General features: G+C 32.7%; 2 protein-coding genes and 1 long non-coding RNA gene across 15 annotated transcripts; all 3 read right to left on the bottom strand.

Annotated features, from left to right (window-relative positions):
- Positions 1-10,809: 10,809 nt before the first annotated feature.
- On the bottom strand, positions 10,810-11,882 carry LOC112719784 (uncharacterized). Its single transcript, XR_011873421.1, has 2 exons — positions 11,459-11,882; positions 10,810-11,205 (listed from the first exon to the last, which is right to left on the bottom strand). It is a non-coding gene; the product is annotated as an uncharacterized lncRNA (long non-coding RNA).
- A 1,095-nt stretch (positions 11,883-12,977) lies between these two features.
- Positions 12,978-21,274, bottom strand: LOC112748643 (uncharacterized). Of its 13 annotated transcripts, none has more exons than XM_072219158.1 (11): positions 20,877-21,274; positions 17,589-19,264; positions 17,112-17,186; positions 16,445-16,564; positions 15,860-15,901; positions 15,710-15,784; positions 14,490-14,634; positions 14,118-14,185; positions 13,867-13,978; positions 13,695-13,782; positions 12,978-13,410 (listed from the first exon to the last, which is right to left on the bottom strand). In XM_072219158.1, the coding sequence occupies exon 2, from the start codon at positions 19,012-19,014 to the stop codon at positions 17,620-17,622; it is 1,395 nt and encodes a 464-aa protein (XP_072075259.1). In that variant the 5' UTR covers positions 19,015-19,264; positions 20,877-21,274; the 3' UTR covers positions 12,978-13,410; positions 13,695-13,782; positions 13,867-13,978; positions 14,118-14,185; positions 14,490-14,634; positions 15,710-15,784; positions 15,860-15,901; positions 16,445-16,564; positions 17,112-17,186; positions 17,589-17,619. The 13 variants fall into 13 exon arrangements, 12 of the variants coding, with proteins under 12 accessions (XP_072075259.1, XP_072075261.1, XP_072075255.1 ...); XM_072219160.1 differs by having other exon boundaries at positions 13,695-13,775; XM_072219154.1 differs by having other exon boundaries at positions 14,118-14,255; positions 17,677-19,264; positions 20,877-21,265.
- Positions 13,294-14,327, bottom strand: LOC140177177 (DEAD-box ATP-dependent RNA helicase 10-like). Its single transcript, XM_072210006.1, has 5 exons — positions 14,285-14,327; positions 14,118-14,185; positions 13,893-13,978; positions 13,695-13,827; positions 13,294-13,410 (listed from the first exon to the last, which is right to left on the bottom strand). Exons 1-5 carry the CDS (start codon positions 14,325-14,327, stop codon positions 13,294-13,296), a joined length of 447 nt encoding a protein of 148 aa, XP_072066107.1.
- Positions 21,275-27,548: the final 6,274 nt, after the last annotated feature.

Here is a 27,548-nt window from a genome sequence, read left to right as displayed (position 1 = left end):
AAATTAATTTTCCTTGAGAACATGCAGCACAACAAAATTCACTAATTTTAAGAATCTTCTGGTTCTTTAGTGAATGTCCATGAGAGTTTTCAATAATTCTTCTCATCATGGTTGTTCCCGGATGACCCAATCAGTCGTGCCAAGTTATGAATTCATTTGGGCTAATAAACTTCTGGTTTACAGTGGCATGTGATTCAATTGCACTAATCTTGGTATAATACAACCCAGATGAAAGTGAGGATAATTTTTCTAATATAACTTTCTTATTTGAATCATGAGTTGTGATACATAAATACTCATGATTTCCCTCATTCTTCGTCTCAACATGATATCCATTTCGGCGAATATCTTTGAAACTCAACAAGTTTCTCAGAGACTTGGTAGATAATAGTGCATTATTTATTATAAATTTTGTTCCTCCAGGAAACAAAATTATAGCTCTTCCGGAGCCTTCTATCACATTGCCTGAGCCAATAATAGTGTTAACATATTCCTCTTTTGGCACAAGATGTGTAAAATATATATCACTTTTGAGAATAGTGTGCGAACTTGCACTATCCGCAAGGCATACATCTTCATTACATATCCTTGCCATTCTCTTCAAAAACAAATAATAATAAAATGAGTAGTATGTACAGTTAAATTGAATACTTGATCAGAATTATTTTCTAAGAAATACTGTACATAAAATAATGTCATATACTAAAATTTTATTTTAAAATTTGACACATTTAATAATTTCAAAATTTATAAACATTAATATTTCATTATTTATGTACATCACATTTGAAACTTAAATACATAGAAAATAAAACTTAACAATAAATTTTTTACATTATTTATTTACATAGATACTTCACAATTTCACATATTAAACTATTCCATCATTGATCAAATGGCCAATATTTCCTTCAGGGTCCTCAAAGAAATCAGATACATCATAATGAGTGGTGGAGTTCTCAGCATCGTTTGAAACAAAATTTGTTTCCTTTCCTTTGTCGTTCTTTTTCAAAGATGCCTGGTAAAGATCGACTAGGTGCCTTGGTGTACGACAGGTACGTGACCAATGGCCCTTTCCACCACAACGGAAACACTTCTCTTCGATTGATTTATTCTGCCCGATATTCTTTTCTTTGTCCCACTTCTGGTGAGATCCTCTCTTTTGAACATAATTCTTTTTTCTTCCATAATTTTTCTTGTTATTAAAAGCTTGCCATTTACCTCTTCTGGGGTAATGATTTGCCGCATTTACTTCAGGAAATGGGGCGGCGCCAGCTGGGCGCGCTTCATGATTTTTTAATAACAACTCATTGTTGCGTTCGGCAACAAGAAGGCAAGAAATTAACTCAGAATATTTTTTAAACCCTTTCTCTCGATACTGCTGCTGCATGAGCACATTCGAGGCATGGAAGGTTGAGAAAGTTTTCTCCAACATATCATGATCAGTTATTTTTTCCCCACACAATTTCATTCGTGAGGTGATTCGAAACATTGCAGAATTATATTCATTTATAGATTTAAAATCTTGTAAACGCAAATGCGTCCATTCATATCGGGCCTGAGGAAGTATCACCGTTTTCTGATGATTATACCTTTCTTCAAGGTCTTTCCAAAGATCTGCAGGATCTTTTAATGTAAGATATTCATTTTTCAATCCTTCGTCAAGATGACGACGAAGAAAAATCATGGCTTTAGCTTTATCCTTCTGGGATGCATTATTTTCAGCCTTAATGGTATCTCCAAGATCCATTGAATCAAGATGGATTTCAGCATCTAGTATCCATGATAAATAATTGTTTCCAGATATATCAAGAGCATTAAATTCAAGATGAGAGAGTTTCGACATAATGAAAATTTGTTACCTGAGTCTTCCTAAAAATTTGATCAGAGTCTCGTGCTGATAACGTGTTGTAAAATAAAAGATATATATATAATAAAGATGTATAAATAGAAGACTCTAGTATTAAAATAATTAGCTCAATAATAATTTATATATATATAATAATATTATATGTTGTATTGTGTATATATATACAAAGATAGAAAGAAGTATTAAAAATAAAGAGAGAGAGAATCGCATTTGTTTATTGTTACAATCTCAATATAATAAAGATGATTAATATTGCTATTAATATTATATGTAAAGAGTAATAGAAAATAGAATTTAAAATACTTATAAAATAAAAAAGAGAAAGAATTGTAGTAGAAATATAAAGAGAAGAGTATTTGATTGTAACATAAAGAGAGAAGTGATTTTATTATTACTTGCTTGTGTTGTATCACGTACTTAGGTTTAGCCTCTATTTATAGAGGTAAAGAGGCCACCTTATTCAACTGTTATTAAATACAAAGGCTTTGGTAATAACGAACTTCAGTATGAAAAATGTTAGCCACCCATGATCATTCATTGTTGTTCTTATCGTAACAGTTACCACATTTTTTTCTTTTAAATGGATATTATTGGGTTGGATTGGATAAATTGCTAAAAATAAAACAAAAGAAACAGATGCTCACCAAGTTTGCCCATCAAAGTCTGCGGAGCAAGCGGGGTGGATTAGGCGACAATTTGTTTTTTGCTATAAAAAAAGAGTTTAGTTTGACCCATTTTAATTTCTTAGGAGTTAAGTGGGCAAGTCCAACATACTACACCCATTTGTTATCCCTAGATATTTTTGACATAAAAAATATTTGTGAGCCATAATTTAAAAGTTAGAGTTAAAACTTGGTTTTTTTTGTTTTTTTGTTTTTTTACTGTATTCATTTTTATATTTTATATTTTTTAATTATTGTTAAAATACATAGATAATTTTAAACGTTATAAATATATAATTATGCATATTATATATATAATTATAAATATTAAATTAAATAAATTAATTTTGTGTTATTATCTTTCTAATACTACTCTCTCATTATATTCTCAAGTTAGTTTGTGAAAGAATTTATAGAACATGAGCTTCTAATCCTATTACTTTTAGTTACACAAATCACCGCAGCTTATTGTGGTTTGTCATTGTATCCCAATTTTCTGTTTTATTATCCCATTTACAACTTTATGTTCATTCCAATAGCAAGTTTCATTTGTTTTAAGTTCGTAATAAAATGTTATGGAGCCTCTAATTTTATTAGTTATTTTACAAAAATAACCGTATTTCTATGAGAAATTGATGGACAGGAAAAAGTATAGGTGGTAAATGGACCAAAAATCTATTGGATCAACCTACATAATTCATCAAAACAGACGAATCGAACTGAAAATTTAAAACCTCTGTAATTAAAACCGAGTTTCGGCGAGACGGATCGGACTTTTTTGGTGGGCTCGTCATTTTCTTTTGTAATTGAAGTTCTAATTTTAATTATGTATTATATTTGATTTATTAGAGACTTGAAGATGTTTAATTATATGTTTTGGACAATGTTTGTTTTATTTTTTAGAAAAAGTACAGGAAGCCAATGGAATATTTGTACAATGTGTACAATAGAAGTTTAGAGAGTATTAGAGATATAACCATTAGTGTTACCTTTTCCTATCAGTTGAAGCTTTTGGGATGAGTGGTATCATGACATGGTATTAGAACTATAGATTCGAAAGGTCAAGAATTCAATCCTTGGTAAACCCCTAATTCAATAGCCCATTGTACATATTGTACACTTAGACCATTGACTCCCTAGCAGTACTCCATATTATAATGTTGGTTTTATTATTTTGTTTCAAAAAATTTGTTTAATGATTATGTTTATTATATATTTAGAATTATAAAAATTTTAATATTTGTGAATTTAGAAATTATAAATTTATTGAAATAATTATAAAATTTATATATTATTAAATATTTAATAATTTATTAATAAAAAAATTAATATATTAAAAAAAGAAAATTGATGGACTTAACCCGCAAACGTACCGTTAGATAAAACGGAAAAAAAAAATTAAAACCGCCTCACTAGGCGAAACGAGGCGAGACGGACTAACCCGTTTGTCACCTTGAGAAGAAGGGCAAGTGCTATTGCCATTCAAGGCATTTTAAGTGTTAGTGACATGACTTGAAAGTTGGCAACGTTACACATCTAGAAAGGACTTAAGAAAATGTTGAAGATCTTAAGGCCATGTTAAACGCATTGCCAGAATCTGATGTTGAAGAATTTATTACTTTTGGCTTAAAATTGTAATCTTGCTATTAGTGCTTATGCATATATACGAAGCTGAATCTCTTTGCTCAAGTTAATTGATGTGATGTATTAGTGACTAATAAGTATGGATTTTTTTTATTAGAATTTTCTGAATTCTGCAGTTATTATTTACTTGGGTGTTTTTTCTTTACTGTCTCTAAGCCAACTCTGAACCGGAGACCAGAATAATTTCATTGATCGTAGATCTTGAAACTTGATCTTTTTTGGTGACTAATCTTGAGACTTGATTAAATATTCTTGATTTGGTATGCTGCTTTTGGAAGTTATCATTTGATTAATTTATTTATTAAAAATTTCAAAATTTATTCTTGGTTTTAACAATTTTTTAATTGTGTGATCTTTATTTGCTTTCGAACATTAACAACACTAAATTAGAAGACCGTTTGAATTTTGGAATTTTAATGTTGTGGAGTAATGTGTTTGTTGTTGGTGAAAATGCAAGATAAAATCATGTATGAAAGTATGGATATATTTTTCCTTAATAACAGTCAAAACAGATAATATATTTAGTAATACTAAATACTAAATACAATAAAGGAGTTTTTAAGAGTTAATTTCTTCGGTGGAATTAAAATTGTATATAAAATTTTAAAATAACTTAAAAATCTAATTTTTATACACCAGTATAAAAAGTTTTTACATAATTATTTAATTGTGTATTATTACATTATTAAAAGTAATTAAACTTTAATTAATTCAATTACTTAAAAATATTTTTAAATGTATGAATTTATTAAAGAGATGATGTATTAAAATTAAATTTATATGCTTAAATAAGAAAATAGTTTTCAGCTGTAAAAGATAAACTAGGATACCAAGGATATTTGTTAGTTACTTAATCTGTTTTTCTGTTATATGTGAGTTGCTAACATGCTTCTACTTGCATAATTATATGTAGTTTGGGTTGGATATGATACTTTTTAAAAAGAAAATCACTCCAAAAAAATGACTATCAAGTTAGTTACTAATATATTTATTTATATCTATATTAAATTATTAATTAATATGATATATTAGAAATGTTTATGGATTAAGTAAAACTAGATTTATCTTAGTTCAGAATCAATCTTAAATATTAACTATGTCTATTTTAGAGATTTTTATCCGACTTTAAATAGTTAAACTTAATAAAACTTATTACTTTCATCACAATAAAATCGGATTTAAACTGAGTGAAAACTATATTTAGATGAAACTAAAACGTTAAAGTTTGTTGACAATATAGCAAAATAAAAATAAAAAGGAGTAAAGTATTGCTTTTGTCCCCAACATTTGGGGTAAGTCTTATTTGTGTCCGTAACGTTTAAATCGTCCTATTTGTATCCGTAACGTTTATAAAAGTGATTCAATGTTATCCTATTATCAATTATACTAACAAATCGGATTATATTTTTCAATTATTCTCACTTGAATGTATTCATTCTCAATTAGGTCTCACTTGGATGTGTTCAATTTTAATATTATACCCACTATTTGTGTTTAGATTTAATTATGTCCATAGAAAAGTGAATTATGTAAATGTTGTAAGAATTAGTTTCAACTTTTGATGAGCTATTTTTCGGAATAGATCATCGATTCTATCCCAGACATTTGTATTCTAATTTCAAAAAGAGAATTTCAAAACTCAAACTAAAGCGTTCATGATGTGTAATTGATGATAGGATAACATTGAATCACTTTTACAAACGTTGGGGATACAAATAGGACGATTTAAACGTTAGGGACACAAATAGGATTTACCCCAAACGTTGGGGACAAAAACGATACTTTACTCTTATAACCATTTAGGAATTCTCAAAGTGAGTCAGTTCAATGGTTATATCTCTATATGTATCATCCATATATATAATTTAATAAATAAAATCTATTAATCTTCATCCAATGAAGACCATTATATATATATTGATCTTTTTCGAATTATTAATGTCTTTTTTAATAATCCTATGACCAAGAACAATTTAGATTAAATTATAAAAGATTTATCTCTCAATATTATGATTACTATCACAATGATAAATCTCTAAATTTAATCAATGACGTTCTTATATTAACATTTTAATATAATAATAATAACAAATTATTTGACATGTGATTGATTGGATTGTAGTCATACTACTTATTCCCAACAATCTCCCACTTACACGAGAGCCAATCATGATAGATTGAATCTTGGGCATACTATTATTACAATAGGAATCCTGCTCAGTGCATCTCAAAGCACCATAAGCACTTTGGTAACTTGCTCCATTATGTGGGTGTCAATGAATTCTTGTGCAAGCTAACCCATTTAGAAGCTCCCATTTTTAATGTACCTGTACAAGAATAGCCCAAAATCTTTTCTCAACCAAAAATCTTCTACTTTCACCATATTTCGATGCCTAATTCTTCCGAGGGTTTGGATCTCTGCCACCATGCTCAACTTCTTACATTTGCTTGTACCAAATTCCAACTTCTTCATTGCAAAAGCCTGGTCGGGACCCACCGGAGCTTTGTAGACAACTCCATGGGCTCCTCTGCCAATGACAAACCGTTCATTTAGGTTGGATGAAATGTTGATTTCAACTAATGAGACGAGTTCATCAAGAACTTGTATGCTTCTTGTCAAGTTGTATTGAGATAGATCTAATATTTGTAAAATTTTCAGAGATTCACAAGCTTTCCAAGATCCATTTATGTGAGATTTGGATTGCTTTCAAAATCAGGAAGAGGCCCAGTGAGAGTATTTTGTTTGAGAATCATTCTTGTAAAAGCTGTACAACTTTCCAAACCAGGAGGCATGCTACTATGAAGTTGATTGAGGCCTAGAGTCAGCAAGCTCAATTTCTTGCCAAAACAGAAATTTGGTGGGATGTTGCCGGTGAACCTATCATTTATAAAGTCCAGCTAGACTAAATTGCTATTAATTCCCAGAGAAGCGGTTGTTGAACAATGAGATGTTCTTCAGGTGCTTGAGCTCTGTTATTTGCAAAGACAGCTCACCAGAGAGGTGATTATCATACACATGAACATTCTGCAAACTCTGAATCTTCCAAATGCTCAGTGAAATTTCGCCACTTAATTAATTGGAAAACAACTCAAGGTCCTTGAGTTTACTCAAATTCCTAAGATCACTTGGATATTTCCCTCCAGTTGATTGGAATACAGTTGCAACTCTATCAAGGACTTGCAGTTTCCCATTTTGGAAGATATTGAACCGGATAACCGGCTATTAGAAAGACGTAGAAAAGAAAGATGGGTCAGTAAACCAAAGGAGGATGGAATCCTTCCGACTAAGTTACAATTGACAAGAGCCAATTCTGATAACCGGTACTAACTATAAATTTTGATTGAATATATATTTGAGTGTGAGGTTAAGTGTTATACTCAACTAAAATTTCAACACATATTGATTGAATCAATAAAAGATGATTAAAATTTATTATTTTTCACCGTCAAAAATCACAAAAAAAATGTTGTAACGAATACTTTTTTATACTGTATCACAAATCCAAATAAGAAAACTCCTTGAAACAAATAAAAAATTAACAAAAAAACCTCCAAATTTAATACCAAATGAACACTGCTAGCTCGACACTTTGGCGATGCCGGGCCGCCTCGGGATTATGCCGGCCAGTATGACAATGACTACAACCAATCTTCCCTGAAGTTGTAGGCCCCGGCGACGATTGCTGCTGCTTATTTCCCCTTGAGGTTGTACGCGCTAGTAGCAGCCTACGCAATAGTGGCAATCGCAGCAGCCTACGCAATAGCGACTGCCTTGAAGAGTTTGTTGGCGGTAATAAGCTCAGGTAAACGTTACAAGCTTTAACATTAGACTCCTCCTGACTTTTCTTCGGGTGACATATTTAGGTTTATCATAGTCCTTCTGATAATTCGTCTAACAGTTCCACTCAAGTACTCAACGGACTATTATCAGATGATCTTCGGCCACCCACTTTAACGAGATACACGAATAATTTTAACAGATGAATATTTGTTCATCAGTTGTGCCACGACCGTATGAGCCGTATGTCTTCGTCGTCACATAAACGTATTTCTCATAACCGTTATCTCATAAATATAATAGTAACATACCTTTTATAAAACAAATTGTCATTTACTTCGGTCGGATATCTATAATAAATCTTTTTCGCCTTTTTTCCTCTTGCTGCCCAATGGAATACAATATCAAATTCTTCAAAGCTGTTAAAATGTCGACATCAGATGTCATATAGGTAAATATCGATTGCCCCGATCTAAAAACTATAAAACCTTTTTCGTCATACACTATTTCACCAATGTCTTTATTAGCTGCTGTACCTAAGCAAAACACAACAAAAACACCAACCAAGCAATTTGATATCTACAAAAAATTTTACTATGCAAAATCTCTTTACACGAGAGAAAAATTCTTGAAATATGTCACTTTCACTGATTACGGTTTGCCATTCTTTTCCCTCTTACTCTTGCATTGTTCTTATGAAAATCTCATCTGTCTTCTTGGTCTTATCAACTCCAATGCTAGTTTCACCATGTCCTTAGCATATTCTTGGCATACATCTCAATTCAACAAAAAGGGTATGTATGTGAAACTAATCAATGTTGTGTGCTAAGGCCTTTATCTCTTACTAATCATGAAAAGTTATCTCTCTTAATCTCTTTAATTGGGATTATGATAAGAGATAAACTGAGTTATTTTTTAATAGTGATTATCTGAAAGATCCCTCCCACTCCTTGCATGTACGGACAATTTCCTTCACAAGCATTTCAAGAGCAGGAGTAGTGTCTTTTTCTCTTAATCATAGGGATCCCTTCTGCTTTACTGAGTTCTTGGATGAAAGCTGGATCCACCTTTCTCATTCTAATTAATTATGGCATACTTTAAATAAAGATAATATTTTTATATCATATCATAATCAAATTTTATAATTCATCATCTAATAATAAAATAGAAATATTTTCACATAAAGATAATTATAAAATCTTTATGTATCAAAAGTATATGTACAGCTCTGTGAAGCATGGACATTTTGTTGAGTTGTCATGTCTGTGTGTCAGACACATTTTAAATACGACACTCATCAACATTCGTCCAATACGCATATCTGCTATGTCTCTTAATAAGAAATAAAAAATTTCTCCAAATACACTTGGATTCACTTAAATACCATCATGAGTCAGTGTATCCAACCTTATTCTTGAAAATGAATTTAGAAATAGTATATATTATTATTTATTACAACAAAAATATTTTGAATACTTTATATAATTAAAAAAGATATTAAAAATAATTAACAAATTAATTTATATTTTAATATCAATAAAATATTAAAATATCATTATAATTTATCTAAAAAATACTTTATATTTTATATATATACATGTCACCATGTCTTATAAAATTTTAAAATTAATGTATTTACGTGTTTCATACGGTGTTGTGTCACGAATCTGTGTCAGTGTCCATATACATTTACTTCTAGCCATAAATGGTTTCTTTGTTAATAAAACCATTATTACATTATTTCATACTTTTTTAAATTTTTATTAAATATTAAAAATAGACATTACCGCTTCTATTTTGATAAACAATATAAAAAAAATCACGCGTGAAATGACATTACAAAAACTAAGAGTGACAATATTATTTCTCTAATATTAAATACAACTTTTATGGATTTTCTCTTAAACCAAACATATGAAAAGAAAATGTAAATTATTCTCAATATGGCGTATGTGTATGACAAGAACATGTTGATCGTAGTGTGAAATACACTTAATAAAAATTTGTGACGGTTTTTTTTAGTAAAAATCATTTTGTCTATTTTAAAACCTGAATTTGAGACTATCAAAAACGTGTTTATCACTCAATAGTTTTGGTTACTATTATTAGAGGAGTTCGCAGTGCGGTTTGGTTCGGTTTTAAGAGAAAAAATCATCCGATCCGAACGTTTAATTTATGTGCGGTGCGGTTTGGATTGGATGAACTTTTCTTGAAAATCTTATCCGATTACAAGCGGTTTGGATTTGCGATTTTTTAAATAAAAAAATTAAATACATTTAACAAGTCTCAACATCAAATTTTAAATAATCAACAATGACATAACAAATCTTAGCAATATCTTAAAAGGCCAATGATAACATAACAATAGAAATAAAATTATAGGTTAGTTAAAATAAATAAATAAATAACATTTTGAACATAAAATAGTTATTAAATAATAATAATACATGAATAAAAGAAAAATGTATAACAAATTGAATATATTACAAGTATAATTGTAAATATGATAATAAAATAATAATATTATAGCACGCGGTTTAGATTGAATTTGATCGGTTATGAAAAGTAGATCCAAAATCCGATCAAATCCAACGGTTTGCAAAAAATAGAATCCAATCAAATCCAAATTAGTACGATTTTAATCGATTTTCGATTTAAATTGGATTGTATGAGCAGTTTAATTTGGATCAGTTTGGATTTGAACACCCCTAACTATTATAGTATTATAAAAATAATATGAATGGTATTTTTTTACTTTTTCTTTTTCCACCAATTTTTTTATATGCAGCAAAGGAAAACTTAAACCATAGGAAAAACGCACACAAAACACAAAGCCACTAAGTATTTCTAAACATTGACAATAACATCTCAACATCATTTGATTCATTTCCATTGAACATCATAGACTAGAAACAAATATAGGACCGTAGGAAATGAGTGGTTTAACTTAAACCATTTTTCAAAAGGGTAAAAGATCTATGTACATTCACCAATCACATTTCCTTTGAAAAATCGATGTATATCAATACAAAGTGTATCTGGACACAAAATTTGAAACAAAAGGAGTGTGAAGAGAATACAAATTCTCAAATCATTCCAATTTCAACCACCCAATGCTCTCCTGAGCCCTGCCCTTGGTCTGCTGGAAGCTGGTTTGTATGCTGGTTACCTTTGTCTGGAAATGTGATCTTTGTTCCTTTTTTTCAACCTGGCTTTATGTCAATTGTTAATATCTCAGTGGGTTTGGCCTCCTACAAAAGCAATTTTGATTTGTGAGATTGCAATAATAAGACCACAATAGAAGTTTATACTCCTTTAAGGATTTACATTTGATCAATGAATTGTTGCATATACAAAATGGAATTTGAACTCTCGACACTTGTTTAAGTGGACAAGTGAACTACTCGACCAATTCAAATTGGTTTGAATTAATTGGTTATTTTGAAGAGTAAATAGCAAATCAATTTTCTTGAAGAAATAGAGATCAAGATACTACATACTCACCCATTAGCATCCATAACAATCCTTGAGATCTTCATTTTTCTTGTGGAACCCGTGTACAACTCTTCCAAACTATATGCCAACTTGCTCTCAACAGGAGGCGGCTTCTTCAGCGGCGCATGGAATCCGCTGAATGATCCGCCTCCCTCAGTTTGGAACCTGGACCTTCCATGAGGTCCAGATGATCCAAATCCAAAAGGGTTGTCTCCAAAGAACTCTGCAAAGATATCCTCTACATTTTTTGGGTTAAATCCATTTGGTGGTTCATGTGGTGGCATATGTTTCAAACCTTCCTCTCCTTGCTGATCATAAATCACCCTCTTTTGAGGATCACTCAATACCTAAATTCACAAAAATAAATAATTAAATGAACAATTTAATTTGAATAGTTAAAAGTTGCCTAACAACTTTTTTCCCCCAAAGCAATTATAGTATTGGTTTCACTCATTTTATTTTTTGCCTTATTTTTTCTTCTTGTTCTTTTAGTGGCTACAATTTTGCTTAAGGTTTTTAACTTCTAATATGTAAGTTACAGACTATTTGTATGAGTTATTAACTAAAAATGTTTAATGCAAACAACTTCAATCATTGTACAAATAATATTTTTGGAAGAGCAAAAAAGAATATCAAAATTCTTCCACATCCAATCACTATTCAATCTCAAACTTTCCATTTTACACACAATTGAATTAACTATTAAGATTTCTGCCAACCAAAATTCGAAGATAAATCTTGGTCTTTAAGACTCGGGTAAAGAAAAAAAAAAAGAAAAAATGGGGAAAGAAAAAAAAGAAAGAAAAAATCGGAATCTTCTAAATTCACACAGTCACTACAATAATGGTTTCAAAATCAACCAAAGTTGATTATGATTATTACTATAATAGAGACATATCTTTGGTTTTCTTGTTACATGTAAAATTCAAGGGAAAAAAAATGTGAGGAAAGAATTTTGAATTTAGCGTCATGTTTTGAACTGCATGAATTATCGTTGTTGTTGTTAGACTCTGTTGAATTGGACGTATGAAGAAGAAACTCGGTTGAAATCAAAGGAAAAATTTTGGATCATAGAAAATGATAATCAGAGTTAGTTACGGGAAAATGCATATTTAGGTGCTGCTCATTGGATTTGCTTTTGCGTGTTGCATGGAATATGCATTCTGTTTCTCAGTGTTTTAATTTGTGACAGCCTAAATAAATGTAATAATATTAATAAACATTGGACAATGTTATCATGACGCATTATCCATTTAATTTTTTTGATGTATCATGCATTTGTTAAGAAAGTTATTTTTTTCAGAATTCAATATTTTTCTTGTTAAGAATTAAAAATATATATATCAAAAACAACTATTTTTAGAATGCTTTTTAACTGATTTCTAAATAGCTTAATCTAACAATATACACATTTTTTAAAAACTAAAATTTTGTGGATGTAGAAAGAGTATTAATGTTGTTATAGCTAATAGAAGATTTGCGAAGGCAATGAACTTTTGGACAGTTGATAACAAATAAACACTACTACTTAAAAAGATTTAATTTTATTTCTGTCATTTATCACAAGGTTTTTAATGTGTGAATTAATGTGGGTAAATTATGTTTCTTTAATCTGTGATTTATCACAAGTTTTTTCTGTCATTTATCTGTGATGCAGAATCACCTTTGGTCAGATATTTGTTTTAGACAGCTCACTGATTGCAATCATAGCCTTAGATGCAAAATTAGCAAAATATACAAGGTAATTAATTTTTCAAGGCTTTTCTTCAGCCATATTACGAAGTCCCATCAACCATATATGATGTTTACTTGAAAACGAAACTGCAGTGGTAAGGTCTCATCTTCTAAACTTTTTTGGATGATTTCTTATCCTTGAGACCTAAGTATTTGTCAATATCTTCTTCGCCATAATCTGATTCACCTCTCCGTTTCTTCTTCCCCATGGCTTCCTCCTCCATTTTCTACATAAAGTTTTGAGAAAAAATGCATTAAATCAATCATATAAACATACATTAACTGATTTCAATACCATCATCATAGAATTCAGAAACTATATCCAAAGCTCATGTACCTTTACATACACATTATACATGCAGATTTCTATCAATGGTATTCAAGGTAACCAAACTCAGTTTACCGAAACCCTTAGAACTCGGGTAAACTCAAATTTGTTTCCCTCGGAAAATATGAGACGGAGAGAATATCCCAAGATAAAAACTAAACAAATTTTTGCATGCAAAATTACCATTATTGATAATCGTTTGGCCTCGCTAACCCGCTCTTCCAAAAGTAGAACTTCCTCTTCTTGTGCAGGATATTCTGGTAGCTTCTTGCTTGAAATATTAGTTGCATTGACGACTTTAGAAAATGTTCCCAGCCTTAACAATACATGTTAAAGAATATACTACTACTCTCACCTATAAGTTTCTCTATTTGAATGTACCACTCCAGCTCATATTGGTTCACAAGGGAAATTGCAACCCCAGAACGCCCTGCACGAGCAGTTCTTCCTACATGATGTATATAATCCTGCAGACCACAAGATAAGGAATCCAGCAATTTAGGCTTAGACTAGAGCAGAAATTTAGATGATTCGTCAACCTAGAATTTGTAGAACAAATAACATGAGGCTAAATTCAAAAGTTAGATTAATTATAGCACATCTTACTTTGGAGTTTGTGGGGATGTCATAGTTAATCACAACATCTACTGTTGGAATATCCAATCCTCTACTAGCTACATCAGTACAAATGAGAATATTGAGAGCCCCAGACTTGAATAAATTCAAGGCTCCAAGCCTTTTTTACTGTCAAGATTATTGTAAAAAAGAATTACAGACAACTGGCAAACCACAAATAACAAATATGTATGTGTCCATGCACTATAGAGAGAGAGAGAGAGAGAGAGAGAGAGAGAGAGAGAGAGAGATTCTTCTTCCACCCCACATCCTCTCTCCCATAAGGTGGAAGAAAGAATATTTTGCAAGAACTTACTAATTAACAATTAATTATTATAATACAAGAATGTTCAATACAATTACCTGGGTCATATGACCATTAATTGGGATGGCTTTTAGACCAAGATTACTAAGAATCAAAGCAAGAAGACGAGTTGAATCACATGTACAGTGAACACCATTGATGTACTTCCAGCCATTTCAGTGAGAATGTACAAAAGTAGAAATCCTATAAGAAAACACAATAAATTAATGAGGACATAGATTGCAGGCATAGAAGATATAGGCTGATTCATGAAACCTAAAATGCATAAAAATCAGTCAAATGCAAAAGGCACCAAAAAATGTATGATTCAGTAAACAAAGGCATTAGAAAACAATTGAATATATATCTATTGTGCAAAATAAACAAAGTACTTCACAATGATAATTAGACACAAATCCTCAATAAAGTATAATAATAAGTTCCTAAACTAAAACTACTGGTGGAATGCCAAAAATTCAACCAACAAAGGTGGTGAAGAGAAGCAACAGGGTGGTCAAGTGGCGCCCCTCTGGCATTTCAACTTCTGTTGTTGTGCAGGTCAAGCAGTGGTCTTCTGTCTTCTATGCAAAACCTAATATCTTTTAGGGTAGCAGGGGTATGTATCTAATATTTTATTGGGCTAAGATAAATAGTCTATTTTTGGCTGACACTAGGGGACAGTTCCTCTCATCTAATATATATAAACGAAACAGAAAGCAGCCTCAGAGCAAGGCACATGCCTTAGCACCTTGCCTTCTCAGCATCTAAAAAGAGCCAAAACTAGGGCCGTCAATATGGGCTAAACCCGTTGGGCCAGCCTGTTTCCCCGCTTAAACGAGCAGGCTTTTACCTTTAAAATCAGGTCCATTTAAATTTCAGGCGGAAAAAAATAACAGGTTAAGCGAGCAGCCCGATTAACATTTTTTGTATTTTTCAAAAAAAATCTAGTACTTTTTTCAATGTTTTTCCTGAACCATTTCTCCCGTCGCCTATAACACCTGGGCATGCCTTTTGACAAGAGTTATATTGATCTCAGTCCAAAAAGTCAATTTGATAGAAGAGTTCAATGAAGAGTTTTCCCACATAACTCCATGCAGTCAATCTAACATGCTGCAAGAAGTAGATGTTTTCCTAAAGTAAATTTCATGATTATTCAAACATATAAGATCTAGTCCATTGTGCCAAAAATACATGACACGAATGATGTTCTATTACGCTTACCGAAATCCCCTTCAAAAATCAAACATTTTCTGAAGAATCAATGATGGATAACACAAACCTTGTGTTTGGCAGGTAAGAAACGATATTGCTACTTCAGTGTGTCAACAGTAGAATACTTAGAGGCTGCTTCAATCTAAATTAAACAAAAACAAATTGAGTAAATTTGGAACAACTAAAATCTAAACATATTTGCAAATATACAGGGTACCTTCACAGGATTCCTTAAACAAACTCTTTGGAGCTTTTGGACCTGCAGCATTGAGGGTGCAACTTGCTGTATTAGCATTGTAATATATATATATAGGAAAATATAGACTTGGCCTAAAATTAAAATTATAGGATTAAAATTTATTCATACAGAGAGGAAAACCAGAAACCTTTTAAGTCCTAAATTCAAATGCCATAAATCTTAGACGAACAACATAGTCCTAAATTCAAAATGCCATAAATCTGAACCGGAAAACATATATCTGATCTATTCCAATCTATAAAAATAATTTTTCCTACTCCTTCTATCACATATTTCCACACAAACTAGTTGCATGCCAACATAAATATGGTCATAGTAAGTTTATTGAGCCCTTGATCTCCTCATATATTTTACATACTTTAATACTTATTTAATTATATAATTCCACTAGAATTGATATTTATTTTACATTGTTCACTTATGGTCCCAGCCCCACCACCTCCCCCTCTTCAACTGTTATGGATTTGTCCCTGTGCATATAATGATATTGTACACACGATGATAAAGTAAAGTGCACAATTGTCCATAAATATTCATATATACCTTCTTAGTCATTGTAGCAGAAAACATAAATGTTCTCCGCTCACGAGGAATCAATCGTATAATCTCATTAAGTGATTCCTCAAAGTCCTCATTCAACAGCCTGTCCGCCTCATCTAGGACCTGAATGTGTAGAATATAGCAAGTTCAAATATATGTACGATAAAGAAATGAGAGATGAAAAAATGCTATGGTAGACAACAGGAAAGTTTTATTAAATATTTCTTTTTGTAAACTTTAAAGTCTAAAAATAGGCCAAAGAATCCATAAAATGTTTTCTCGTCACTTTGAATCAGGATCTGACATTCTTTAAGATATAACTTTGCAACAATATATAAAGCACCTAACCCAATGCAGAAACATAAATCTCAAAAGAAAATCAACTTGCAGAAATTGCATTGAGTCAGTTACATGAATTATATTATGTATTTCACAACTCAACATTGAGTAAATAAAGATTTTAATGAAATAAAAGGTGAACTCTTGAGCTCATATATGCAAGGGGCAAACTGGGTGGGCAGAGTAAAAGTGGTGAAAAATATTCAGAACTCATTACGTACAATCAATACATAGTTCACACAGCACGTGTATCAAATGATTGGATTAAATAAAAAGAAAAGAAAACTTGAGCATAGAATAATGTAACATCGGCATTATGTACAAATCATACCAAATATTTTAATCTATTACGAGAAAATCCCTTGGTGTTTTTGAGGTGATCTAAAACGCGTCCTAGTGTTCCGACCTGCAAAGGTATGAATTTAACATAAAGGAGGAAAAGAAACACAGAATCGACAAAAAATAATAAGGCTAAACATAACTCAACAACCAAAGAAACACTAAATCATAAGCACAAACTCAATCTTGCAAATTCAGAATGTGCCTAGTTCATTTTAACTACTTTGATTGTTAGAATATAATTAGAATCAATTAGTATATTTGAATATTTATTATTATAAAATATTATTTTCGATTCAACGTGTCAAATTTAATACAAAACTGTGCATCGCACCATTTAACACTAGTAAAACAACAAATCGCACATATGAGATGATGTATTGTATTGTATCACATCATGATCATACTATGTTTTCTACCTAAACATCCAATGTTGTTTAGAGACAAAAGCCAATATCCAGCAACTTACAAAATATCGAAATCTATAACTTATAGAAAGTTTAAGACTGCTGAGAAATGGCACTAGTAGCAACCAAAGATACAGAAATTCTCCTTACAGGACGAGAGGACTTCTTCACATAAGAGGAATTCCACTCCCCACCATCTTGAGAATAATAGTCCATTGGATATTCACCACCAAAATCGCTCTTTCCATTTCCATTTTCATCTTCTCCACAGCTACACTCACAGGAAGAATCACCACTCTTCTGGCAACTTACACCACCATCTTCACAACCTTCTTGCACCTTTGCCACCAACACATTTTTCTTCTTCTCCCACCAGCCAGGTATCACCCCCAACGCGATCTCTGCCTCGAAGGGATTGAGCACTGGTTTCCCAAAAGCATCACCCCAATCAATCGATAACCGAGGACAAGCAATCTGAATCCAAGCATCCACGGAGTCCTCAAACAATGCAATCCTTGCAGGGCTAATCTCAGACATCAAGAAAACAGTGTAAAGGAACCCTTTTTCCTTCATATTCTTTTCCAATCTCTCCAGAATCTTAGGGTTCCCTTGCCTACCCAAAGTCCCCAAAACAACACCCCAATTCCGAGCTTCCTCCCTCGCTCTCAAAATCGCACCTTTCCTAGATTCCTTCATTCCCACGTGATCATACTCTTCCAGAAACAACCTCCCAATGTAAGGGTCATACCTAAAAGCCTTAATCCCAGGATTAGCTATCATGATCGCCTCAAGATGAAACCTTCCATCAGCTACAAATACCAAAACGCTATTCTCAGGATTCTCACTAAACGAACCCATTAATGAAACCTTGGGAGCAGTGCAGCCAAGAACCTCACCGGCCGAAAGAGGCTTGGACTGCGGTACCAAAACCCTAAACCCTGATTTCTCCAATTCCGGCTTCGCAGCCCTAATTGCAGATGCAAACTGAATAGTACCAGCTAATACGAGGTTCTGGGAGCGAGATTTGAGGTTCAATTTAAAGGTATCAACCAAATGGGAAACGTCGATTTTGATGTCGACGAAGACGTAGAGACAGGGGATGGTGGTGGAATCGATGGGGACAAGGCAGCTGTGGCCGTAGTGGATGAGGAGGTCGGCAGAGAGCGCAGCGGCAGAGAAGTCGTCGACACAACAAGCGCCGTAGGTGACGTCACCGAGAACGTAGCAGCGGTCGACGGCAGCGAAGGCAGTGAGGATGTCGGAGAGAGGGAGGGAGTACATGAGGAGGCCCTCGGGGAACTGAAGGGCAACGCGTTTGGCGCCGGTGGAAAGAACGCGCCAAACGCATTTGTGGACCTCGAAGTTGTAGTTGTGAGGAAGAACGGAGATGGCGGCGTTGAGGGCCGCGTCGTTGAGGATGGAATCGGGGATTTGGTTCTTCACAAACCGCTTCGGCGTTGGCTTTGGCTTAGCTTGCTCCACCTCCATCGACCAATCAACCTTCTTCCCTCTCTAATCTTCTGTAAACCCTTTTTTTTTTCCTTAGCCTTTCTGAAACTCACTCGGCCACCTTCTACCTTCCTCACTTGAGGGTACTCACGTACAACCCGCTCAGCGGCGCCGAAAACGAAACACCAGCACCGAGAGTGGACTTGAAAACGGATTCGGTGTGGGTTGGGGAGAAGCAGAGGGAGGTGGAAGGAAAAGACAGCGGCAGTGAGTTCTCACTGAGTATATGCTGTCAAGAATTTAAGGAGTAGAGTCGTTAGTGGGTATAAATTTACAGTCCTCACTGAGTACATTTTAGCTACTTTGATAAATTTATTATTTTATTTATTATCATCTTTTATTCATATTCTACTTTAAATTTAAATTGATATAATATAGGGTAATATAATTTATTACAATAAATTCATATAACGCAAATCTGATACAATATATAAATACTTACAATATCTTATTAAATGGATTGTACAAAAATAAACATCTTAAAGAGACCATACAATTATTTAAAAATTATTGGCAAAATATATAAAGAAAACATAAAACATATAAACCACGTGAATATTTCATAAGTTACCATGAGCCCGTTTGAGATGCAGTTTTTACTTTTGGATTATGAAAAATCACAATCTATGTGTTTGGCACAATTTTAGAAAAAGCTTTTAATTTTTCAAAAAGTTAATTTGCAGCTTTTTAAAGAAGTAGAAATATATGCAAGGTTCTGAAAACCGAACCGGTCATCAAACCATTCTAGTGATTGGTTCACTGGTTTATTGGTCCAACCAGTTCAACCGTGGTTCAACCAAAATAACCGTTTTATAATAAAATAATAAATAAAATATAAATAAACACACAAAGATTAACAAAAATCAACTATATTTAACTAAGATTAACAAAATTTTCAAACATAATTTTAACAAGATAAATTAACAGAGTCTTCAAACCAATTTTAACAATTTCAGCACAATGATTAATAGCAAAAAAAAGGCTAGCACTGTCAACTCTCCAATTACTCAATAACCTCCTTTCCTTCCCAACACCTTCAGAGTAATCTCTAGCTCATCCCACACTAAGTTATATCAATTAGAAATTATCAAACCACATTCATTTTGTATGCCAAAAAGTTTTAACATGGAAAGCTTTATTGCAAGAATGCAAGTCGGTGTGCAGGTCCTCAGACAGCTAATCAATACAAACATTCAAGTAAAAAGAAAGACAACACAGCAACAACACAACAAAGAATCAAAGGAACATTTAAAACACAGCAACAACACAACACCTATAGGAATATTTAAAACAAAGCAACAAAGAAAGAAATATCTAAGAATCAGCATTGTTGAGAACAATAACTTGAACGTGTATGCTTAAAGAATCAAAGGCTAAGTTTCACTGGGAAACTGAAGAACACCCAAACGAAGGAAACTTCAATAACAGCTTAAACCAAAATTCACAATCCCTTTAAATTGAAGCAGCAAGCAACTTGAGAACTAAAGCAAGGTTAACAAGGTTAAGCAATGAACTAAATCAGCGTAATTTTAACAAAGATTAACTGAAATAAATCAACTAATTATTCAATGATTCAATCCAAAATAAGAAAACAGTGTAATACACCACAGGAACAGAGCTAATTAATGATTTAAATTTCAGTCTGAGTAGCACTAACAGAATCCAACAAAAAATAAATACTCCAGCAGAATCTCAAAAAAATCATTTAATAATGCTTCAAATGGGTGTTGACCCGTATACGAATGGTGTTGCTGAATGAAATGATGTAGAACCAACAATTAATCATACTTCACGTCATAACAGCAAGGTACAATTATTATTACAACAAATTAGGTTTATACCTAGGGTTAGTGGAAGACAGAGAAGAATGCAGAGCTGGCGGCGACAGGAACAGTGGCCGGGGTGGAAGGGTCGAACAGAGCTGGCGCCGGCAGGAAGACACTCGCGACTGCAACTGGCGCTGGCGGTGGCTGCGATTTGACGGCTGAAGGGAAAGCTTGTTGTGCGAACGGAAAGCTGGCACCACGGGTCTGTGCAGGTGAGTGACTTCCACGGACCTTGCGACAGCGGCGGTGGCTGGACGGAGGTTGCGCCAAAAGCTCGCGGGGGAGACTGGACGTGGTGAGACCGCAAGAGCGAGAGGTGAGAATGGAGGGAAGGGAGGCTCGAGAGTGCGTGTGTGCAGTCTGGGTGAAAGAGTCTTAGGGTTCCATTTGGGGCCAAGCAAAACGTGTTTTTCACTTTTTTAACTGGAATATAACTTTTCAAATTACTGGAATACAACTTTAAATTTAATATTAATTATTCAAATTAAATGATACAATTTTTCGTTATTTTTTTATTACTAAAATTTTAATTTTAAATTATAAAATATTTAATTATAATAAAAATTATAATAAAATTTTAATTAATTTAAATTTTTATTATCATAAAAATTACATATAATTTTTAATTATTTTTTAATTTAAAGTTTTATAAAATTTTATTTAATTATTTTTAATAAAATAATTTTTTTAAAATAAAATTCTCAATAAATATAATAAATTTAATTATTTAAAAATTCAAAATATTACATTTGAGATTGAATTCTCTTAAAGAAATATCAAAAGATAAAAAATAAAAATATAAGAAAAATATAAATATTTTTTTAAATTATCTAAATTTTCATTAGTATTAATTAGTTTACGTATTTAATTAAATATTCATGTTTTAAATTTTGGTTAGCTTGCTTTAAAGCAATTATTTTTAAAGTATTATTTTATTCGACAAAAGAAAATGTATATATAAAAAATCGACTATGCTAACATTAAAATTAGTTACCAAAATCAGTCATGAGTATAAATATATTAAAAATAAATTAAATTACACATGTATTTATATACAAATACATTAATAATTAATTTTAGTGATTAATTTTAATGTATAAATAATATTTTTAATAAAAAATAAATTTATAATTTTTTAATTAATAAATACTTCTCTAATGTGTTTGACAAGAATAACTAAAAAGTTGTTGAGATTAAAATATCTAATTTAAAATTCCAATTCTTTCCTTTTCTAATTTATATATTTTAGCGAGAAAAACAACAAAGATTAGAATCTTAGTTAGTTTTTCTTTTTCTTGGGTATAAAGATATATTTTGGGTTGGGAGTATTTTTGGACCTAGTTATTTAAAAAATCTTAACATAATAATCTGACCGAATCAACTAACTTCTTTCATTTTAGATAAGGGTGTACATGGCCGCTTCGATCCGAAGATCCGATCTGCCCCAAACATTTTAGAGACTATTTTGGTGTGATTTTACTGGATCTAAGGTCAGGGTAAGAGTCTCAAAAATAAGAGTTCGGGGTATAGCTCGGGTCACCCGAAATAAGCTTGGTGGCTTGGTCATTATATACAATTAATATTTTGTGTTATTAGTGATGGATGATGGCTATTCTTATGTGGAATTTAAGTATTGTAAACCTTAATATTTTGTGTTATTAGTTATTATAAGACTATAAGTTAATATTTTATGTTTAAAATGCATAAGATTTTAGACTATATAATGCATAATATTGTGTTATTTGTATTGATTTAAATATTTGGTATTATTAGACAATATTAGTATTGATTATGGTTATGCTTTAATTTTAGAAAAGAGTTGGTTCCTTTTATATTTTTCTAAATGAATTTTACCATGTCAAATAATGGTTGGAATCTTGAAAATTTGGATATTTTCACATGCTAGTTTATAAGAAGGTATCAATGTAATGTAATGTTAACGGCTCGATTTTCACCCGATTTTTATCCGGTATAATCGTGGCCCAAAAGTATATAGATTTCATCGGGTCTATGATCGAATTCGGATCTATTAAATAGACCCGGTATATATTTCGGGTTGGATCTGAGTCACATCAATTCCAGTTTCACCCGACCCATGCACACCCCTAATTTTAGAAATAAATCTCAATTGGATTTAACCAACCCAACTTATATTGACATAGATTGGTTCTTCCATTTGGGGATAAAATGTTTATATACCCTAAAATTGTCATTCAAATTTTGTCTCCCACTCACATTGTATGACTATCAACGGAGTTCAAGATTTTCATACAAATTTCATTTCTCATGAACACAAAATATATTTTATTTATGTGCATTTCTAGAATAGTGATAAACATGGAAGTGGTCCCATAAAAGAAATATCATGGTTCTGAAAACTGAACCGGACCGGCCGATTCAATTGGAAAAATTGAAAATCGGTCACCTAACCGATCTGGATAAGGTCAGAAACTGTCTGACAAAAAATCGATAAGAAAATTGGTCGAATCGACGGTTAATCGGTGAACCGGGAGAACCGTCCAATTTTTTAGCGATTTTTGGTTTGGATAAACTTCAAAACGGTGTCGTTTTGAAGGTATAAAAAAAAGAGTGATACCCGGTCCGGCCCCTCACATTTTTTGCGAAAGACAACGAGGCCCCTAGAAAAAAAAACTACATTCCGGCCCCTGAAATTTTTTTCATGAGACAAATTAGCCCCTACATCAATAATTTATTTTTGGGGTTAACGGAACGTGAATACGTGGCAAGTTAAGATGGTGATGTGTCTGTTAAATGCCAGTTTGGATTGGCATATTAATGAATCACCCAACCCGATCCCTGACAATTTTTTGAAAATATAATTTTGTGTTTTATCTGCATTTCACATAACATGATGAACCCTAAATGCCTCTTCCTCCTTCCTGTTTGTGTAGAACCCTAACTGTCTACCACCATGAGCCATGAAGATCATTCTTTGGAAACTAGGAGTCATAACCTGCGTGGTTATAGTGTTGGCGAAGAGAGTAAGTGCTACACCTTTTCTTCCGGAAGAGTTGGGCAGCCAAGAAAGAAGAAATGTATATCTCCAAAATGTCACTGTGGGTCCTATGCAATTCTCTTTCAATCTTGCACAGAACTTAATCCGAATAGGTTCTTCTTGGGATGCCCTAATTAAAATGTAAATATTGATTTTTTTATATTTCTTAAATTTGAAAAATTATGTAATATTTCTTAAATTTGCAACTTGTGTGATTTTTTTGTATTTTTTTTTAACAATCAAAATTTTTTATTTCCAGGCACCCATTTCACATTACAAGTATTTCAAGTGGTTAGATGTATTAGTTAACAAAAATATAGATGATGACATTACTTCTAACAATGTTATTTTAATGGAAATGAGATTGAAGGAGGTAGAACATAGATTGAAGGAGTTAGAGATGGAATTGAATTTGAAAAATCAAAATGAAATTGGATCTCAAGGTGGTAGATATTACTTCAGATGTTTTAGGCTTATAATTTTGGGTATAATTAGTATCATAATTACTGTAGTTTTTAGGACATGTCCTAAGTACTTGTCATAATCTTAGCTGTGACATTTTGTGATAATTATGTTGCGTTGTAATGCTTTCAAGATGTAACTGAATCTGTGTAATATTATGTTTTATGTTAATGAATTTGTAATCACTTTAATCTGAGATGATATTGTATTGAAAGAAATTAGATTATTTTACAAATGTGTAATCACATATTTTGATGGATGAAGATTTAAAAATCTGGGTATGCAATGATTGTAAGCTAAATATATGTCTCATCAAATTAAAAAAGTCTATACAATATGATTTTCATATGTGCTATATGATAATAAAGATGGAGCTATAAACACAATCCAAAATAGTTCCATAATCTATTATAATAAACTTAGCACCAAAGTATGATTGTTTGTGCTGTGCAATAGCAAAATAATACGTCTCTAAATTGCCGGTTGTCTAACTTATATACCAGCGAATTCATTTACAACTATTAAGGAACCAAAAGATAATTAATTGAGTTCATAAGATACATATGACTCTTCACTTATAGACCAACAAAATACATGAGTCTTCACTTGGTGCTTTTAATCCATTAATGAATCTCCTCAAGTGTTAGTTGGAGGCCTAAAACCAGGTGTTGGCATGAAGGTAAACAAGCTGCCAGATGCCCTTGAGGTAGCTGGTCCAAGTGGCTCTAAATGATTTTGAGTGGGTGGTATTGGCGGCCTCATAATGGTTTGCTTCATTCGAAACCCAACAAGAGGTTTAGGAATTTGTTGTGTAGCCTGCACAAGATAGAAGAACCATTTTAGCACAAAAAATGAGCAAGACATAAGTTACCAAATACAATTCTATACTCACAGGACCATCATTAGGAGGGGCAGATTGAGATAAATCAATCTCTTCACCAAAATCTACATTAGGCGAGGCTTTTAGTATTGGCATCTTTTTATTATTCTTTTTTGCCTTTGCCTGAAAATGATTATGCAAATATAACATATAGATTCAGCAATTTGCAATCAACAACATAGAACAAATCTCAGCATCTCCCTTAATCACATTCAGACCAAATTCTAAATTTTGAACTGTGGGTTCTAACCGGTACATTACAGCATAATCAGCATATCCTAAACTCTTTAGTAGTTCTTCTAGATCAAAAAAGTTCACTAAATCTAAGTCCATTGGAAAAAATTTATGTACCTTTCCATCCAAATCTTCAACACCCCATTACTATCCTTCCCAAGTTTCTCACCATGGTGAAACACGGGTATTGAAAAGTTAGACATTTGCAGCACCAATAAAAGACAAATTCAGCAACAATAACAATAGGTAATAGATAGATATATTTAAAAATAATGTATATTATTTAGTAATTTTAATGATTGATATATCAAATATTAATGTAAATTATATATCAATTTATCAAATTTTAATACATAGATAGACAAATTTTAATGTAGATTATTCACTAAACAGGACAATGTGAATTATATATCAATTTATCTAAAATTTAGCAACAATAATAATAAGTAATAGACTACATTAATAAATTTGCTTTACTAAATTAGTAAATCTGCAGTGTGCAGTAAAGACCATATCTTAGTAAATAATTATTAAACCTTGAGGCTTTGAATCAGAACATGGTCACAATATTATAATCAGAACATGCTCACAATATTATATTACAAAAGAAAAACTTGAATTTGGATTTTAGTAATTGTGCTTTTCGAATTCTGATTTACCTTTGTAGCAGTTTTTTTTATATGTCATCTGTACATACTACTTAGCTTAATTCTTTCTTCTATTGCATAACAATGTTCCTTTTTCTATTGGTATTCCTTGGTGTATCCATTATCGTTACGTTTTGGTATACCAAAGATAGCTGAATTGATACATGAGAAAATAATCTTAATGACTTGGATTTATAATTGCTTCTGAAATCTCCCTCCCCCCCACTCCCTCCTCTCTCTCTCTCTCAAAATATTGATTAACCCTTGTGCCAAAATATACAGAACATATTTGTTGTTATTGAATCCTAACCCATATTCTAATTCAACCCTTCATGCAAAATTTAAATATAAATAATACTCCAAATCATAGATTTCAAAGCATGTTCAGTGGCAGAGAGTGTGAATAAAACCACCTTCAACTTGATCATACACATGCAATGGTAGAGAGAGTGAGTAACAAAGCTTATCTCACAACTATGCAATTCTCCGTCACGGCGCTGTCAATAGCTCCGTCAGGACCAACGTCTTCCTCCAAGTCAAGCGTCTTCAACAAATTTTGAAAGGGAGAGCATTACGATTTTTTGTAATTCTGGAGAGTAGAAGAGGAGTTCTGTGTCATCACGTATGAAGTTTGCTTATTTTTATTGGAATTGTTAGGGGCCGGGTTGGATAGCCCATTAATCTGCCCATCCAGGTTGGCATTTAACTAACACGTCATTAACTTAACGTGCCATGTAGGCATGGTGAATTAGCTCTAGAGACAAATTATTAACGGAAGGGCTAACTTGTCTAACGGAGTAAAAAAATAGGGGCCGGATAAGGATTTTTTTTCCTAGGGGCTTCGTTGTCTTTTTATATTACTGTCAGGGGCCGTTTTGGTATTTTTTCTCTAGAAAAAAGGAAAAAGAGAAGCTAAATGCACGAAGCCACGAACCCTAATCTCAATTTCAACTCTCAACTCTCACGCTCTCACAAGTCACAAGAGACACCATAGCCACCACGGGCAGACCCACTTTCGCATAGCCACCCACGATGGAGCAGCCCCTCTTCGCCGTCCCACAGCCATCCAGCCACCGTAGCCACTGCGCCCCGCAGCCCCCAGAGCCCCGCAACCACGCTTCATTGTCATCGACGAACTCGTCTCCTCTGGGTAGAGGTGTCGCATTCGGAAGCTCCGTCGCCATTGCAGGAGCTATGTCGCTGTTGTAGGAAGCTCCGTCGTCGTCCTAGAAAGCTGTGTTACCGTTGTAGGAAGCTTCCTCGCCGTCGTGTGGAAGCTCTATGGCCGTCGTCTCCTCTGTTCGAGCGCGCTCTCTTTCTCTTCGCCGGTGTCACTCCCTTTCCTCCTCGTCGCTGGTAAGCACTATGGCTTGGATTTTGATAATATTGTGCTCGCGGTGTCGCCTCCTCCTCCTCGTCTCCTCTGTTTGCTAGTTTTACTGCTACTA

This window comes from Arachis hypogaea, chromosome 2, assembly GCF_003086295.3.
Source record: "Arachis hypogaea cultivar Tifrunner chromosome 2, arahy.Tifrunner.gnm2.J5K5, whole genome shotgun sequence".
In the NCBI taxonomy this organism is placed as follows: domain Eukaryota; kingdom Viridiplantae; phylum Streptophyta; class Magnoliopsida; order Fabales; family Fabaceae; genus Arachis; species Arachis hypogaea.
This window is presented reverse-complemented; position numbering and strand designations above follow the sequence as displayed.

Bases quoted from the DNA above. Each gene is read 5' to 3' on its own strand.
- LOC140177177 (XM_072210006.1), bottom strand. From the start codon at position 14,327: ATGGACACATACATATTTGTTATTTGTGGTTTGCCAGTTGTCT. The intron at 13,979-14,117 runs GTAAGATGTGCT...TGTGGTCTGCAG, and splicing joins ACATCCCCACAAACTCCAAA to GATTATATACATCATGTAGG. The intron at 13,828-13,892 runs GTACATTCAAAT...TGTATTGTTAAG, and splicing joins AACCAATATGAGCTGGAGTG to GCTGGGAACATTTTCTAAAG.
- LOC112748643 (XM_072219154.1), bottom strand. From the start codon at position 19,014: ATGGAGGTGGAGCAAGCTAAGCCAAAGCCAACGCCGAAGCGGTTTGTG. The intron at 16,565-17,111 runs GTATGATTTGTA...CTACACATTCAG, and splicing joins GTAATAGATTAAAATATTTG to GTCCTAGATGAGGCGGACAG. The intron at 15,902-16,444 runs GTATATATGAAT...TCAATGCTGCAG, and splicing joins CTGCTACAATGACTAAGAAG to GTCCAAAAGCTCCAAAGAGT.